General features: G+C 35.3%; 1 protein-coding gene across 2 annotated transcripts in view; it reads left to right on the top strand.

Moving 5' to 3' along the window:
- Positions 1-14,820, top strand: part of LOC106881006 (RNA helicase Mov10l1) — a 37,805-nt gene that overhangs the window by 623 nt on the left and 22,362 nt on the right. Inside the window, exons 1-6 of one of the 2 annotated variants that reach the window (XM_014931192.3) lie at positions 5,303-5,324; positions 7,287-7,343; positions 10,268-10,712; positions 11,919-12,251; positions 12,914-13,126; positions 14,449-14,563. In XM_014931192.3, the coding sequence (XP_014786678.1) occupies positions 7,337-7,343; positions 10,268-10,712; positions 11,919-12,251; positions 12,914-13,126; positions 14,449-14,563 (1,113 nt within the window). In that variant the 5' untranslated portion in view covers positions 5,303-5,324; positions 7,287-7,336. Of the gene's footprint in view, positions 1-4,962; positions 5,325-7,286; positions 7,344-10,267; positions 10,713-11,918; positions 12,252-12,913; positions 13,127-14,448; positions 14,564-14,820 lie in introns of those variants that run through there. The other variant, XM_089361586.1, reaches the window with a different exon arrangement.

Genomic DNA, 14,820 nt, shown 5'->3' with positions numbered 1-14,820 from the left:
GTCTACATGCAGCAGACGAAGCCGCAGCGGTCGACCATGACCACCCGAATACCTGTAAAATGCGCTCATCTACCCGTATCCACATGCAAAACCAGAAACATGTTACGGAAATAAAAGCACTCACACCCAGACCCCTCTCATATAAAGGAATTTGGATGCACATTGTTGTTTGTATATGCTTCTGAGCTCACATCTCACGGCATATGAACTTTAGTATGTATTTGGTGAAGGACGCACTTTAAGAAAGGTGATAGGTTGCTGGCTAATTTATTTTCTATTTTCTCTGATTAATTTGACGTTTTTACATGTCAGCTTACTCTTACCCTCTCATTATTTTTCAAACTGACAATATCTATTAATAAATGATACACAACGAGAGAACAAGTAATAGTTATGATGTTTGTCTTCTCAATGGCATTAATGACGTGAGTGAAAGACTACGACCGGCGAGCAAAAATGATTCCTAAACTATCATACATTCCACACCTGTATATTTATATTGGTGTATAGGATACATATTGGAACAAAATGTTATTGGTAATTTAGCGACTGACATAGACTCATCGGACAGATTATCTCCTGTTGATACCGCATATATATTTACTTATTTTCTTGTCAGCTTGTAAGAGTTGTAATGTTGGTTCGATTTCCTTCGGCCTTACGTTTTAGATATAACAATAGTGATATAAAAATAGGCTGTTGCGAACCCTCTTTTTCTACCACCCACCAAATATTGTGTTTCAGACTTCATTGTCAAATTAAGAAGGTAGGGTATGATTTAGGGGGATTTGGCTGCTGTTTCTACTATGTTGAGCTATTTCGTAGATGCCCTTTCGTTGGTTCATAATATTTCTCGTTTCTTCATTTACCAGTTTTTCGCGTTTTACTTTCACTTTTTAGATAAGATAACAAAATATGTGAATGAATGTTGTATAGATTCATAGTAGAGGTGATCCAAAGTAGGTTTGAAAACGTTGAGTTTTATATGGGGTAGGTCGTGATCAGATATAATCGTTAAAATGATAGGGACAATTCCTGTGTACGTAACCTGCTCCCATGAAAAAAGAAATCGTAATTATGTATCTAAAGAATGCATAACAATAGCATACTTCCTCAGTCCATGTTTAAAATCCAGAGCAGCTTTGAAGACCGCAATGTGTGATTTAATGAAGATTTTTACGGTTATTTCTAGCAGCTTGAATGACTATATATAGGCTTATAAAGCTTATGGAATTTAACATTTTTGTCACCTTCATGATTATATTTATTTATTTTAAAATGAGATGCCAGTATTGTCTAAATCTTTGAGTATATCAGTTATTTTACTGCACTTATCTATACTCAGAGTTAAAGTTGATCTCTGTAAGATGATTATCACCTATTTTTTTTTTATGTAAGTGTAAAGTTGTAGGTGGTTGATAATCTGGGCTAATCTTGTGAATTAATCTCATAGTATGTGATATGCCACACATAGCCTTTTCACTTGTTTTGGTTCAAGCAGACTCCTCTCTGATTTAATCTGTGTCTACCTCTTTGTTAAAGAGTGTAACTTTTAGTTGATTGGGAGGAAAATTGAAATGTAAGGAGGCATGTAAACGACTGCCTCTCTTACCCGTTATGTCTAAAAGGTGTACTAAACAGTATACTTGTCCAGTAGCCATTAGTTCCGTTAGTAAATAAACCTTACCCTATCTAAGTCATGGAGTTAACCTGTCCACTGACTGCTGCTAGATGTTCTCTCCTACCTACATAATGTTCGATCTTTTACCTTCATTGTCATAAGCTGTCACTGAGAGACAATAAATGTAATCCCTCTGAGATTGTAGTAATTTTGAATGAGAACATCCAACCATGTCAAATAAAAAGGAACTAAGGAATGGTAAATTTGAATTCCATCAGTAACAGGGCACTTAGGAGTGCTGTAATTCTGAATAAGAACTGTGACTAGGTAAAGGAAACTCTTTAGACCTACCAACCTGTCTTGACCAACTTCTTCCACCCATGCACACATTGTTGCCTGTATATCTATCATTAATGTATGTAAATAGTAATTAAAAGGATTCCAGCCTTAAACTTAATATCTTTTTATATGAATATCAAGGAATTATATTGTCCATTGTATTCTTCTTTAAAATGATGGGTATGATTTGATAAAAATTTGGTTGCAATTTATAGCAAGTCTAGTGGCTGCATAGAGGTTTCAGATCGAAGAAAGGCGTTTGAGCCATGACTGTCTGTTTTTTTCCTTCTTATTTCTTTAGGCATAGTGCTCATACAACTATTTTATCCAGTGTACCCTTCCTTTTTTAAAAATAGTACTTCTAGTAGGTTGAGTGACCACAAAAGAGGCTCCCTTGTTGTCTTGGGAGCCTTCCTGTCATTATCATCGATGATGGGTATGATAGTAGTGATAGTGAATAGACATTATTGACTAATTGTCAATTATTAATACAGAATGAATGTTATGATGACTGATAATCTATCATCTTTTGAGAGAGACCCTTATAGTTTTGGTCCTTATTTCCTCTCCATGATGCTTATATATATATATAAAAAGGCTTCCTACTCGTTTATTAACCCTTTTCATAACAACCTGCTTAAGACTGACACTGGTTTTCTGACACACTTTGTTTTGAAGTGATTTAAATCAAAATTCCCATCAACATTTCACTTTAATTTATACTCCAAATACCAGCTTAATCATGATTGCTTATTTTATTGTTTCATTATTTCCAACATTGAAACTAAGGCAGTGTATTTCAACAGAAATATGGTAACAAAAGGGTTAATCTTTGACTGCAAATATTCTCTCATCCTATGTGTCTATTATCATATATAACCACTCTACACTTCATATCTTCTGTCCCTGCCCATGTTACTCCAGCTACCATTCTTAACTCTTCCAAGTAAATTCTGTCATATTAACATTTTCCATTTGACTACTGCCAGCACCACAGCTTCTTGAAATACTTGTGCTGTCATAAAGCATCTAGACACATCAACAGCACTCCAGAGTGATATTTGAGTTAAAACTCTCTCTAACCTGGTTTACACAAATATAAAATGCACAGATACTAAAATATCAGGTCATCCCATTAGTTCTGTCTGAATTTTGAATAGAGAAAACAAGTGATCAAATGTTATATTTAATTGAAATTTAATCATCAATGTACTTTCTCTGATTATCTATATGACTTCCTTCCATCTATTTACAAGCTTTTTAATCCCATCAATGTAAAACTCTTTTGGTTTCAAAGCGAAGAACTCTGAAATGTCAGTTTCGATCTCCTCCTGGCTTGCAAAAGTTATGTCCTCCAAATGATTCTGTAAACTACGAAACATATGGTAGTCTGAAGGAGCAAGGTCGGGAGAATAAGGTGGATGAGGAATTTTTTCCCAACCAAGCTCTTCGATCTTCTGTGATGTGATCTTTGCAGTGTGGGGTCATGCATTGTCCTGATGAAACATCACTCCTTTTCGATTCACTAGAGCGGGTCCTTTTTTCTTCAAAACTTGGTTCAAACACTCTAATTGCTGACGGTTGACTTGAGCATTGATTGTTGCATTAGGTGGTAACGATTCAAAGTGAATTGCTCCTTTGCAATCCCACCAGATAGAGAGAAGAACCTTTTTCCCATGGAGTTCCCTTCTCGGTTGTGGTTGAGCTTTTTCCCTTTTACTAAGCCACTGTTTACAATGTTTAACATTTCGATAGAAGATCCGTTTTTCATCACCAGTCACAAGTCTATCAAAAATGGGTGAAATGAGTTCACGAGAATGGAGAGAAAGCAGATGTCAACTTGGGATTTGCCGTTGCTTTTGGATAATTCATGAGACACCCATTTTCCAAGTTTAGGAACCTTTCCAAATTATTGAAGATGACGATGAACAGTTGTATGGTTTGAACTAAGCTTTATTGTCAATTCTTCAACTGATAATGCAGGATTTTCTTCAAGTAATGCCTCAAAGAGCTTATCATCAAACTCAGCTGAATGTCCTGTTCGGTCTTCATCTTCAAGGCTGAAATCTCCACTTCTGAATTTTACAAACTGTCTTCTGCAAGTTCTTTCATTCAAGCATTCTTTGCCATAAACTGAGTGTATGTTTCGAGTCGCTTTGGCTGCAGAGTTTCCTTTTTTGTACTCATAAAGCATTATGTGCCTTAAATGCTCTTTGGATACTTCTATGTTAGAAAGGGTTTTAATCACAGAAATTTTAATTCCACTTTTCTATAAAATAATATTTAATTAGTTTAAATGTACACAAATGCATAAAAATAATTTTTAATTCCATTAGACATTCTAAAATACTATTAAATTTCATTCACTATAAGAAAAGGTAAAATCGGACAGAACTTACGGGATGACCTGATAACTGCAATATCAAGAATTATACATGGACTGGATTCTGTGCAGTCACCAACTACTTTTAAGATGTCAAAACTTAAATGTTACTACTCATCAATGGCTTTTCATTTGTACAAAAACAGACTGGTTGGTAAAACTTGTGTAATAATCCCTGACAACTGCTTTGTATCCTATCTGACCAAACACTGTATTTATGACATGGTCTTAAACCTGACTATAAATTGATATTACTTCTAAATATAGGTTTGCCTTAGCAGAATTAACCAATTTTACCTAAAATCTTTCAGTTACTTTTCATCTTATTACTCTCAGCCAATAATCCTAGTTCTTTCAAGCTATATTTTTTAGTTACCATCATGAACCAGCTAATAGTACTTTTCCACCCACCTATTTCTTTCATATCATCTATTCATATTTCCAAACCATTGTAATTACTCCTCTCTTGTACAGTACTTTTTTTTTTTACTATAAAGCAAAACCATGACTAAATTCATTAAAATTTTTCATTTCTATTTTCTTATTATTTCCAAAGGTTCTTTTGGAAGTTCTGTATTATTAACTTTGGTGATGAATATCTTTTGATGTCTGTTTTCAGAGTCTACAGAATGTTTAATGCCTTAACAAAGTTTGCTAATTTCCTGTGGAAAGAGGATGTTCCTCGACGCCAGTCCTTCAGCAGTTCTGTTGATGGTGTAGTAGTACGCTCCCATAGCTGGGAGAGGACCAAATCTTGTGAGGAGAACTCTCGTACCTTTACAGGCTATATCACTAACCTATTTGGAAATCATGGCTTGATTGATGGTGATGTGTATTTCTCATACAATGTTGTTGTTGGAAGTCAACGGCCACAGGTGGGTAATGAAGTATCTGTTATAGCCAGTCGCCAACATCGTGAAGGTGGGTGGTATGCTGACCAAGTGAGTATATTGAAACAGTGGACTGAAGAAAATGATTCAGGTAAACTTTGGGTTTAAATAATGTGGATATTTGCATGTAAAATAGGTGTGTGTGTATGTGTGTGTGTGTATAATGTATGTTTGGGTACAATTCCAACTTTTGAAAGTGGTAGAAAGATGCATAGAGTACCTAGGAATCTAATTTTGGAGTTAATATGTATAAATATTTGAGGTCTATAAGAGCTCTTAAAGGTTCTTCAATTTAGTTCTGTCTTTAAATTACATCAGTGATATCATGTTCTAGGTACGTTAGTAATCTATCAACTTCGAGAATATCTGATAGCAAGAAGGTTTGAAAATTAATGTGCTATAGTCTTATGACCAGCCCCATGATGAAATAAGCTGTAGTAAATCTGAATTTATAACCATGAGAAGGTAGCCCAGTACTGTGTCTTCTCACAGTATTGGAGTTGGTTTCGAAAGTATGCAGTTTGAGTTTGTACTCAGTTGTGGTACAACTGATGCAAAATTTTTTGAAAACAACTGTAATAAATATACCATGTTTTCTTGGGTTAAGTTGAATTTTAATGGTTTATGGTCCCTGTTCCATCATCTGCTCTACATTAACACACTTGCCAGAACACTTAGTGCTATGTTGTGAGTTTGACACATCATATGCAAGTGTTCACAGCTCAACTCTGTCAGGAGTAGCAGAGAAAGTAGCTGCTCACATAGCCCTCCATGTCGGTGCTTGTGTGTAGCTCTAGTTTAATCAGGCATAAAGACTCACAGTATTGGTACCTTTGAAAATTGGTGACAACATTCATAAATGTGTCAAGCCTTGTTCACATGGGTTGGAGGGGGAAAAGGACTCCTTCAAACAAGGGAAATGGCTTCCCAAACTGCAGTGACAGATTTTCTCTATAACTCAATTAGTTACCTACTTTGTGACTGACAGGTTTACAATATTTTGTAGCTACAGGTACAAAGTAAGCAGCCCATCTGCTTAAATGCATATTAACAATCAATTTGCTTCAGTCTGTTGACCACTCTCTCATTACTACATGTGGTGAAATAGCGCACTTGTGCTAAGATTATGACAAGTGTTCTGATGGTTCATCATTGCAAAGTTGATTGCTCCCATCATTGAGGCTGATTTTCTTGGTCTTTTAGTGAATATGAAGCACCATCATATTATTGATTCCATAACCAGTTTTACTGTGCAAGAAATCACATTACATGTCCTTAGACAGTCAGTGAGCCCTGTTATTGAAAGCAACTTCATTTAGGTTCAACACCTTTGTGAATACTCAAGTCATTCGACATGAGGAACAGCAGAGCTAATTAGATCTAGATGCTCTACTCCAGATCATTTAAACATTATTTAATCACAGTTTAGTTGTGTTTGAGTTCAGCATAATTTGCCCATTCAATAGTAACTGATTTGACTGGTTGCCTAGCATACATATGATTTTTGAGAAGACACCAGATGTCTGGCTTTGTTTTGGTGATTTGTACATTTCCAGTTACTTGACAGATCTTCTTTCAATAGTACATAAACCTTATCCAAGATAGACATTGTCACAGCATACCACTAGACCCAGTAGAGCCAGAGGACATTCATAAGGCAGCAATCATGACATTCCTTAAACTCTACAAGTTGTACACATCATTAGGGCTTTGTAGCACTGCATAGACATTTCAGAGATTGATAGTTGACATCTGAAGATTACTTCTATCTAAGCCCAGATATGGACATCTTCAATTACTCCTTAATTGCCTAACTGAATATGGCATAGTCATCAGTCATAATGTGTTTGTTTGATGATACACCTTTGATGTTCCATGGCCAATTGATGACAAAGTAAGAATCTATCCTCTGGGGAAGAAAGTGAAGGCCATTCAAGAATTGATTGTGCCTTCATCACTGTAAGTTAAGAGAATTTCTTGGCTTCAACAACTTCTATTACTCTTTCATCTGTAATTGCACTGATGCTATCCAATTGCTCATTGACATACCCAGGAACAGAAAGAAGATTCAGTCTATCACCTTTATGAGAGTGAGCTAGAAAGATGAAAGGTAAGTTGACTGAAATTACCATTCTTGTTCATCCTAGAATATATGCACCACTATGCATCAGGTGTCTGTGGTAGATGGTGTTTGACAGCTTTCTTTCTCAAAACGTTTGCAACCACTAGAAACACAGTACAACACTTTTGGACTGGAGTTATATGCAGCGTGTCTCTGTGTGAAGTAAAACACTTTTAACACTTACTAGAAGGTCATATCTTCATTATTTACTCAATCTGTAAACTTTAATGCAAACCTTAACATCTGAAACTGATTGTCATTCAGTGAGAATGACCTGTCATTTGGACTAGATTTCTCACTATACAACTAACATTAAGCATATCAAGCGACTCGACTGTATGGAAGCAGATACACATCATGCACACATGTAATAGATGCACTTTATATTTCTGTTTCTTTCATCAGTTTTATACAAGAAAATCACAATAAACTATCCATGCTATAGAATTCATTACCTTCTTTGTTAGTCTAGCAAGTTCTACTTCTTCACATGAATATATTTGGTGAGATATCTCCACTGGTCACAAACATCTTTTAGTTCCAAAATTAGCATCAATATGAAATCTTTAATCCACTGCACTGTTTGTCACACCCAGACAGCAGATCTACACAAGTTCATATTGGCATGTTTCTTTTGGATTGTTATCAACAAAGATACTCAAAGAATAGACCAGGAGCTGCATGGCATGTCAGGAAGCAAAAGTACATCACTATTAGGCACCCTTGATGTTACGTACAATCACATTCACATTGGTTTTCTGGGACCACTTCCTCCTTCCCTTGGACATAGTTCTATGCTTACCTATGTTGTCATCTATGTCAGGTGGCTTGAGGCTATTCCACTACTTGATATCACAGCTGAAGTAATTGCTAAGACTTTTGTATATTTACATTTCTAGATACAGCATACCATTTACCATTACAACAGTTAGAGCATAACAATTTGATTCCAATTTATTTATTGAATTGATACAGCTGTTGAGTTACAGTAGCACCTGTAACACCTTTTACCATCCAACAAATTAACAATGAGGTGGAATGCTTTTATTATTAGCTCAAGTTAGCATTAAAGTTGCTGGCAGATCAAAGTATCTTCTTGTACTAAACAAGAATATGTTCTTCGATGAAGGATGAACTTGGATGTACACCAGCCAGATTTCTGTATGTTACCAAAATGGATGGTCACAGCTAGTTCTTCCTATTTCAGAACCAGATCTATTCAACTATATTCATCAACTATATGAACAGAAGTCCAGTATATTACTGTTTGTCACTTGATCACAGCAGATTACAATACTCATTCCTTAATATCTCTCCAATTGGTCATTGAGATGTAAGTTTTGTAGCCTCTTCAGACTCTGTATAAAGGAGCTTTCAAGATTATACAGGATTTTTAAGTATTTTACCTTTGGCGTGCCTGATAAACAAGAGACTTGTTAATGTTGACTGTCTGAAGCAATTTTGTTTAGCGAGATAAAGAACTACAGCTGGACATCAATATACAATTACTTCAACCAACTATGTTTGCATCAGTATGTCATCCTGCTGTAAGTACTCAGTGACTTCATCTTCCCCATCAGTGGCAAAGAAGAAAAAATTTGGAAGTATGTTCATTGGCCAGCTCCATTTGTGCAGATACTTTATTGTGGCTGGAAAATATCTTTATATGTAGATACATTTACTTTTCACTATTTGGGTCTTGATTATTGATTGTTGTTCGCCTTTAATTACTAGTAATCTAGGTGAGGGTTAAAGTAACAATTATCTCCTGTTAAGATTATCTTTTAGGTTTCAGGGTTAGCATTCCATCACTTGCATGACCACATATTTCATATGGTTACAAACTTGATTGTAATTAGTGATGAAATTTGTTTTGCTAAATCAATTAACTATAGAACTTTAACAGGGTTTATTTCTCAATGACCAAACAATGTATGGATGGATGACTTCTTAGAGTGGGTCAGACTAAAAGATAGATAGATAGAGTGAGAGAGAGAGAGAGAGCTAAAAGTATCAGAACTGACAGTGGATTCCTTGAAAATTTAGGAGGGTTTCAACCAAGGCTCTGTCTATTATTATCTTCAATTTGTTTGTTGTGACAATTGCACTGAAGTCCAGGACTAGATGTTCATGTGAACTTTTGCATGTTGAAAACATGGTTCTCATTGTGAAAATTTTAAGAACTACAAAACTTTTGTTTGTTGATAGTGTACTTTAATAAATACTTGAAGTTACAAATATGATCAACAGTAAGGTATTATTTGCAAGAAGAACCTCCAGATGCCTTATAGCAACATATAAGCAGAAACTAAAATACTGTGTTGCTTGTGTGTACTCATTGTTTGGCACTAAATACAATAATGTAATCTCTCAGCTTTAGTTTAAAGCAAATCATTTAGAAATTGAATAATTTTGAGTAATGACAGATTTATAAGAACAAAAATTTTAGCTGGGGCAGATGCACTAAAATAGTCATCAATATGAACAATCTTAATGCAAAAACAATGGACTGCACAAGTGGTTTACTAATTTTTGAATTAGTTAATTTGTGCTACCTAGGATACATGCATAATACTGATGGAGTGGTTGACATTATAGTGGCTTAACATAGGATAAAGTTGAAATAATTGTTGTCTGTATTGGTAAGATATAGTTTGTTTATTTTTTTATGTTTATAAAATTATTTGAGAATTATGTAAAGTGTAAGCTGTTGTAGGGATTGAGTGCAGTTGAGAAAGTATTAGTTGAAATATTAGCTCAACCATTTGAGAGATGTTGAATGAAGAAACGTTGTGCGTCTGTGATGAAAGGTACCTGCTGAAGAACTATATCAAGAAAAATTTGAGAATACTGACTCCATAAAACTAATAATTATATCTTACTTTCCTAAATATAATTTTTTTCTTTTCTAGATCATTCTGATGATAGTAATGAATCTGAATCTGTTTCTAACGGACTCTTGAAAGAGTTAGCACCTGGCGTGGGCACAATTACACAGTGCCATCTTGGTGAAGGATTAATTAATGAGGATATACCCTTTAAAATAGAAAACTGTATCAAGGGTTACATACCTGAAGTGGGCGATTGGGTAACTGTTGATCTGCGTGAAAACAATGGTGAGGTGGTTGCATTTGATGTGCAGCCACTTCGACAACAGCAATTCACTAGTGAAGTGAGTGTTGTCCTTCGGGATCATGGTTACATCAAGAAAGATATCTTCTTTTATGTCAAAGCTTGTGCTGATGGATATAAGCCACAGTGTAAAGATCAAGTCTGCTGTACAGCCATTGAAAGTAAACAAGGAAAATGTAATTGGAGAGCCATTTCAGTGTCTCGTCTGCCACGGTCTCCACACAAGTAAGTTGCAGTTTTCCTCTCTGAAAAAGCTATCTAATTTAATTTTTTATGCATGCTTACTGCTATATGTAAATGGGTAAGTTAGTGCAGGTATAAAAGCTGCCCAATTTTGTACCACCATTTTGTTTGTAAATAGCTTTAGAATATTCTGTTGTCAGCACTACACAAACCAACTTCTGACATGATTACTTCTGCACTGTATGGTACTTCATATCTGTTAGCTGGATTGAGACCTTTTAGTTTTACACTAACTGTCCCTGGTAGCAAATTTGCTTTAGCTCTGACTCACCAAGGTATCCAGCCAACAAGAAACCAAAATCATCCATTTAAGCATGTTTCTTTACATTCCACAAACAACCAAATCCAATAACTACAAGTGCCTTAAAAGTTCACTTATACCTGTACTACAGTAGTTCAAGTCGAGTATACAACACTGCCTACAACACCTTGAAAAACTTAGTCACCTTCACCAACATATTGACTTATACTGTTGCCACAGTTGCCATCTGAGAAGTAAAAGGTGTTTGTGAGTTCCATCTTTGAGGAAGCTATCTACTCAACACTTCTCAACCATAATACTCTGCCATCAATACTCAGCAGTGAAAGCTTTCACATTTGTTGTATGCCCTTGACAAAACACTGAAACTTTACCTTCTTCATTCTACCAGTCCCACTACCATGTATACATACATATGAACTGGGAAAAACCTTTTTGTTACTCCAAACCAACATGACTACTGTCTCTGATAATATCCTTTTATAACCCTCAGACAGTGCACTTCGTCTGTAAACTCTTCATACACAAATATATACACATTCTGTCTCTATTCCACAAGAATCTATCCTGTTCTTTGGAAAGCTGATACCACAGTGTACCACTTCCTAGAAGGGAAACCTCTCAAATGCAACACTTTTTGAATTATAATTACTATAAATATTTTTTATTAACTCTGTGAATCCATTAATAGTAATAATGATGATGATGATGGGGGGGGGGGGGGGGTGAGTCAAATAGATATCTAATATTTTAACTTGTGTATAAACAGTTTCTCTGTTATCTTACGAAAGCTAACTGGATGGAATTAGCCTGTTGTTTGAATGGTTTTAAAATATCCTAGCTTAAAAGACCTGTTGGATGATTCTGGTTTATTAAATGTTATTATATTGAACTGTTTTTCATTGTTTATTAATCATTTCTGTCTGCAGCCAAATTGAGACTGCCCCACACAGCAACTACCTGGGTGATCTACTAAAAGACAAAGAAGGGATTATCATTAGTGGAATTTCTGATTTTGGCAAGATGTCTAAAGAGGAGAGCAAGGTTATAACTTTGTGGATTCGGAACAATGGAAACCATCCACAGACTCTGCTTGAAATTCAGCTACCTACTGAGGAAATTCAGTACCATGTGGACCGTTTGAAGGTGGTGAAAGAAATGATGGCCAGCTCTAAATCAGCTTCAAGTTCCAGAGAAGTGAAAGGCCAGCTGGTTCTTCAGCCTAAAATGGCAGCTTATGTGAATATATCCTGCACCACCAAGTAAGATATTTCTGCTGTTTATTTTTGTTGGTGTGTAGTCTAGTTATCTCTGGTCAAACAGATATTAGCTATCTGTGATATGAAATATTAGTGAGGCAAATAAACCCCCTCTAATTTATTTGTTTAATTGTACCAGTCCTTATTTCAAAATGTAATTTTGCTGAAAGTCAAATGGAAATTTAATTTCAAATCCTTTCTTACCTTGCTATGAGTAGAGTTGAGATAGAGGCCATATGCCAGTTATCTTAGGATGAGGATTTGGCTAAGCAATAATAATGGACCATCTATGCTTGGTAAAAATAAAGAGAGAGAGAGAAAAATTCAATAAGTTGATGATTAGGCGGATAAAAGTAGTCAAAATAAAATTAAACTCAAGTAATTTAATAAAATCATTTGAGAAACATATTGATAAACTGGGCAGGTGTGCAGTATTGTATCTATGTCAATAATAGGAAGCAAACCTCAAACCTCTGATGATAATGATGATAAATTGCATTTCTCTTGTTTTTTAAATTGTTTAGGAGGATTAATTTAACTTTCCATGTATACTTTCCATGTATACATCTTGATTTCCATTGAAATCAAGATGTATACTTCTTGATTTCAATGGGATTTTTTTATTTGACATTTATTATAGTATTTTATTGTATTTTCTCTTTCAGATATATTGGAAGCCATAAGGTCTTACTAGTTTTCAAGTTCGACAAGTTTAGAATTGGGCGACATCTTACAGTGACTGTAATTGATCCATACCAAAATTACATGCCCCAACAGTCACAACCTATACAGGGATCACAGCAAAGTAAAACTCCTTTCACTCGGTACAGAGAGTCGATGGATGAAGGCTGGGTTGTTCCTGGGGAAAAAATAACAAGGTATTAAACTTGGCTTTCTTGCTTTTTGCTTTGAGATAAGATGTTTATCATAATCCTCTTTTTAACATCCATTTTTGATGCAAATTTGAAAAATCTGACAGGATCTGACCAGTCTGAGGGATGGTGTTTTGGTAAATTCAGAGAATAGTTACTAATTAATAATGGTATGATCTTATTTAGGGGTTAAAGTGATGGTCTCAAGTGATCAAAACTAGTGACAAATTTTTTTTTCTTTGAACAAAACACCTTATTCTGATTGCCTTGGTGGCAATTGTGGGGATAATTATGGCTAGGAAGAACCATTTGCTTCATGCCTAAATGAACACAGATACATAAAAATATTTTAGTTTTTGTATCATATAAACAGTTGAATGTTGACTTATGATTACCAGGAAATTAACAAAATAGGACTTTCATACAGCATCGTTAAATTTAACCAGTCCCAATTAGATTAAAACAAATGATTACAGCAATTTACTAAATGAATTTGTTTGTTTTTGTAACTCCTGATTTGACACCAATCAATGTTTATATGTGAGAGTGGACGTAAGATTGGTGAGTTGGTCAGTATATTGAATCATCAACCAAGAATTTAATGATCCACAGAGGCAAGGTGGTTGAGTTCCTTTTGAACATTGGGCCTCATGGAGGCAAAGTGGTCGAGTTCCTTTCGAGCATTGGGCCTCATGGAGGCAGTGGCCAAGATCTTTGGCATTATGTCATGCTTGAGAAGACCCATCAAGTCAAGCAAAATCACAGTCCTGACAGATACCGGTGTCACACAAATGGTACCTGTGCTGGTGGTACATAAAAGCACTCATTACACTCTGAGTGGTTGGCATTAGGAAAGGCAGCCAACCATAGAAAACCATGCCAAATCAGACTGGATCCTGGTGCAACCTTCCAGTGTATCAGCCCAGTCAAGCTATCCATCCCATGCCAGCATGGACAACAGACGTTAAATGATGATGATGAGGATTCTGTCACAGACATTACTTTGAGACGATGGTTCTCAAATTGACCAGTCCATCATGCTGTAATAAGTACCATACAGAAGAGCAAATCTTCAATGTAAAGTCTTTTATTAATGGCATTGCAGTGCTTAATTCCTCTTGTGAGTTCAGCTTGGAGATGGATAGCCTTTCTCAAGTTCAGTTGCTCTAGAGATGAATTTTATTGGGTTATGTTTCATACCATTTTATTTTAAAAATCAGTGCTGACTATATTAGTTATATACAAAAAGAATCCATGAAACTGATGTTGATTATGTAAACTCGGTAAATTTTTTTCTTAAAAACTTTAAAGTCCTTCTTTACTTCAAGGTTTCCAAAGCTGCAATTGCCAAAAAAACTTGGCCAATATCGTGTTCCACAAGAAATACGAAATGCTGTTATTAATTCTGATGAGCTAAGAGAAGTTTTTCCCTTCCTAGAAGAAGTAAGTATTTAGTTTGTTTCACTGAATTATTTTTGTTCAAACATAGATTATAATTTTACTGAAGCGTCTTAAGGCATGTCAAACATACTAGCCATTGGCCAATTGATATTGGTGATCTGTTGCAGTCTCTAACTTTAACTAGCATTCAGTCTGGTCTGAGTTCACATTAATTCCACTTAACAAAATTTGAATATTTTTGAAGTTAGTGAATTTTGCTTTTTATTGCAGTTGTAGTCTGTTTTGCCTTTTGGCAAGAC

This window comes from Octopus bimaculoides, chromosome 1 (assembly GCF_046866305.1).
Source record: "Octopus bimaculoides isolate indiv1 chromosome 1, ASM4686630v1, whole genome shotgun sequence".
Lineage (NCBI taxonomy): Eukaryota > Metazoa > Mollusca > Cephalopoda > Octopoda > Octopodidae > Octopus > Octopus bimaculoides.
Note: the sequence above shows the minus strand (reverse complement) of the source record. Positions and strands in the feature narration are given on the sequence as shown.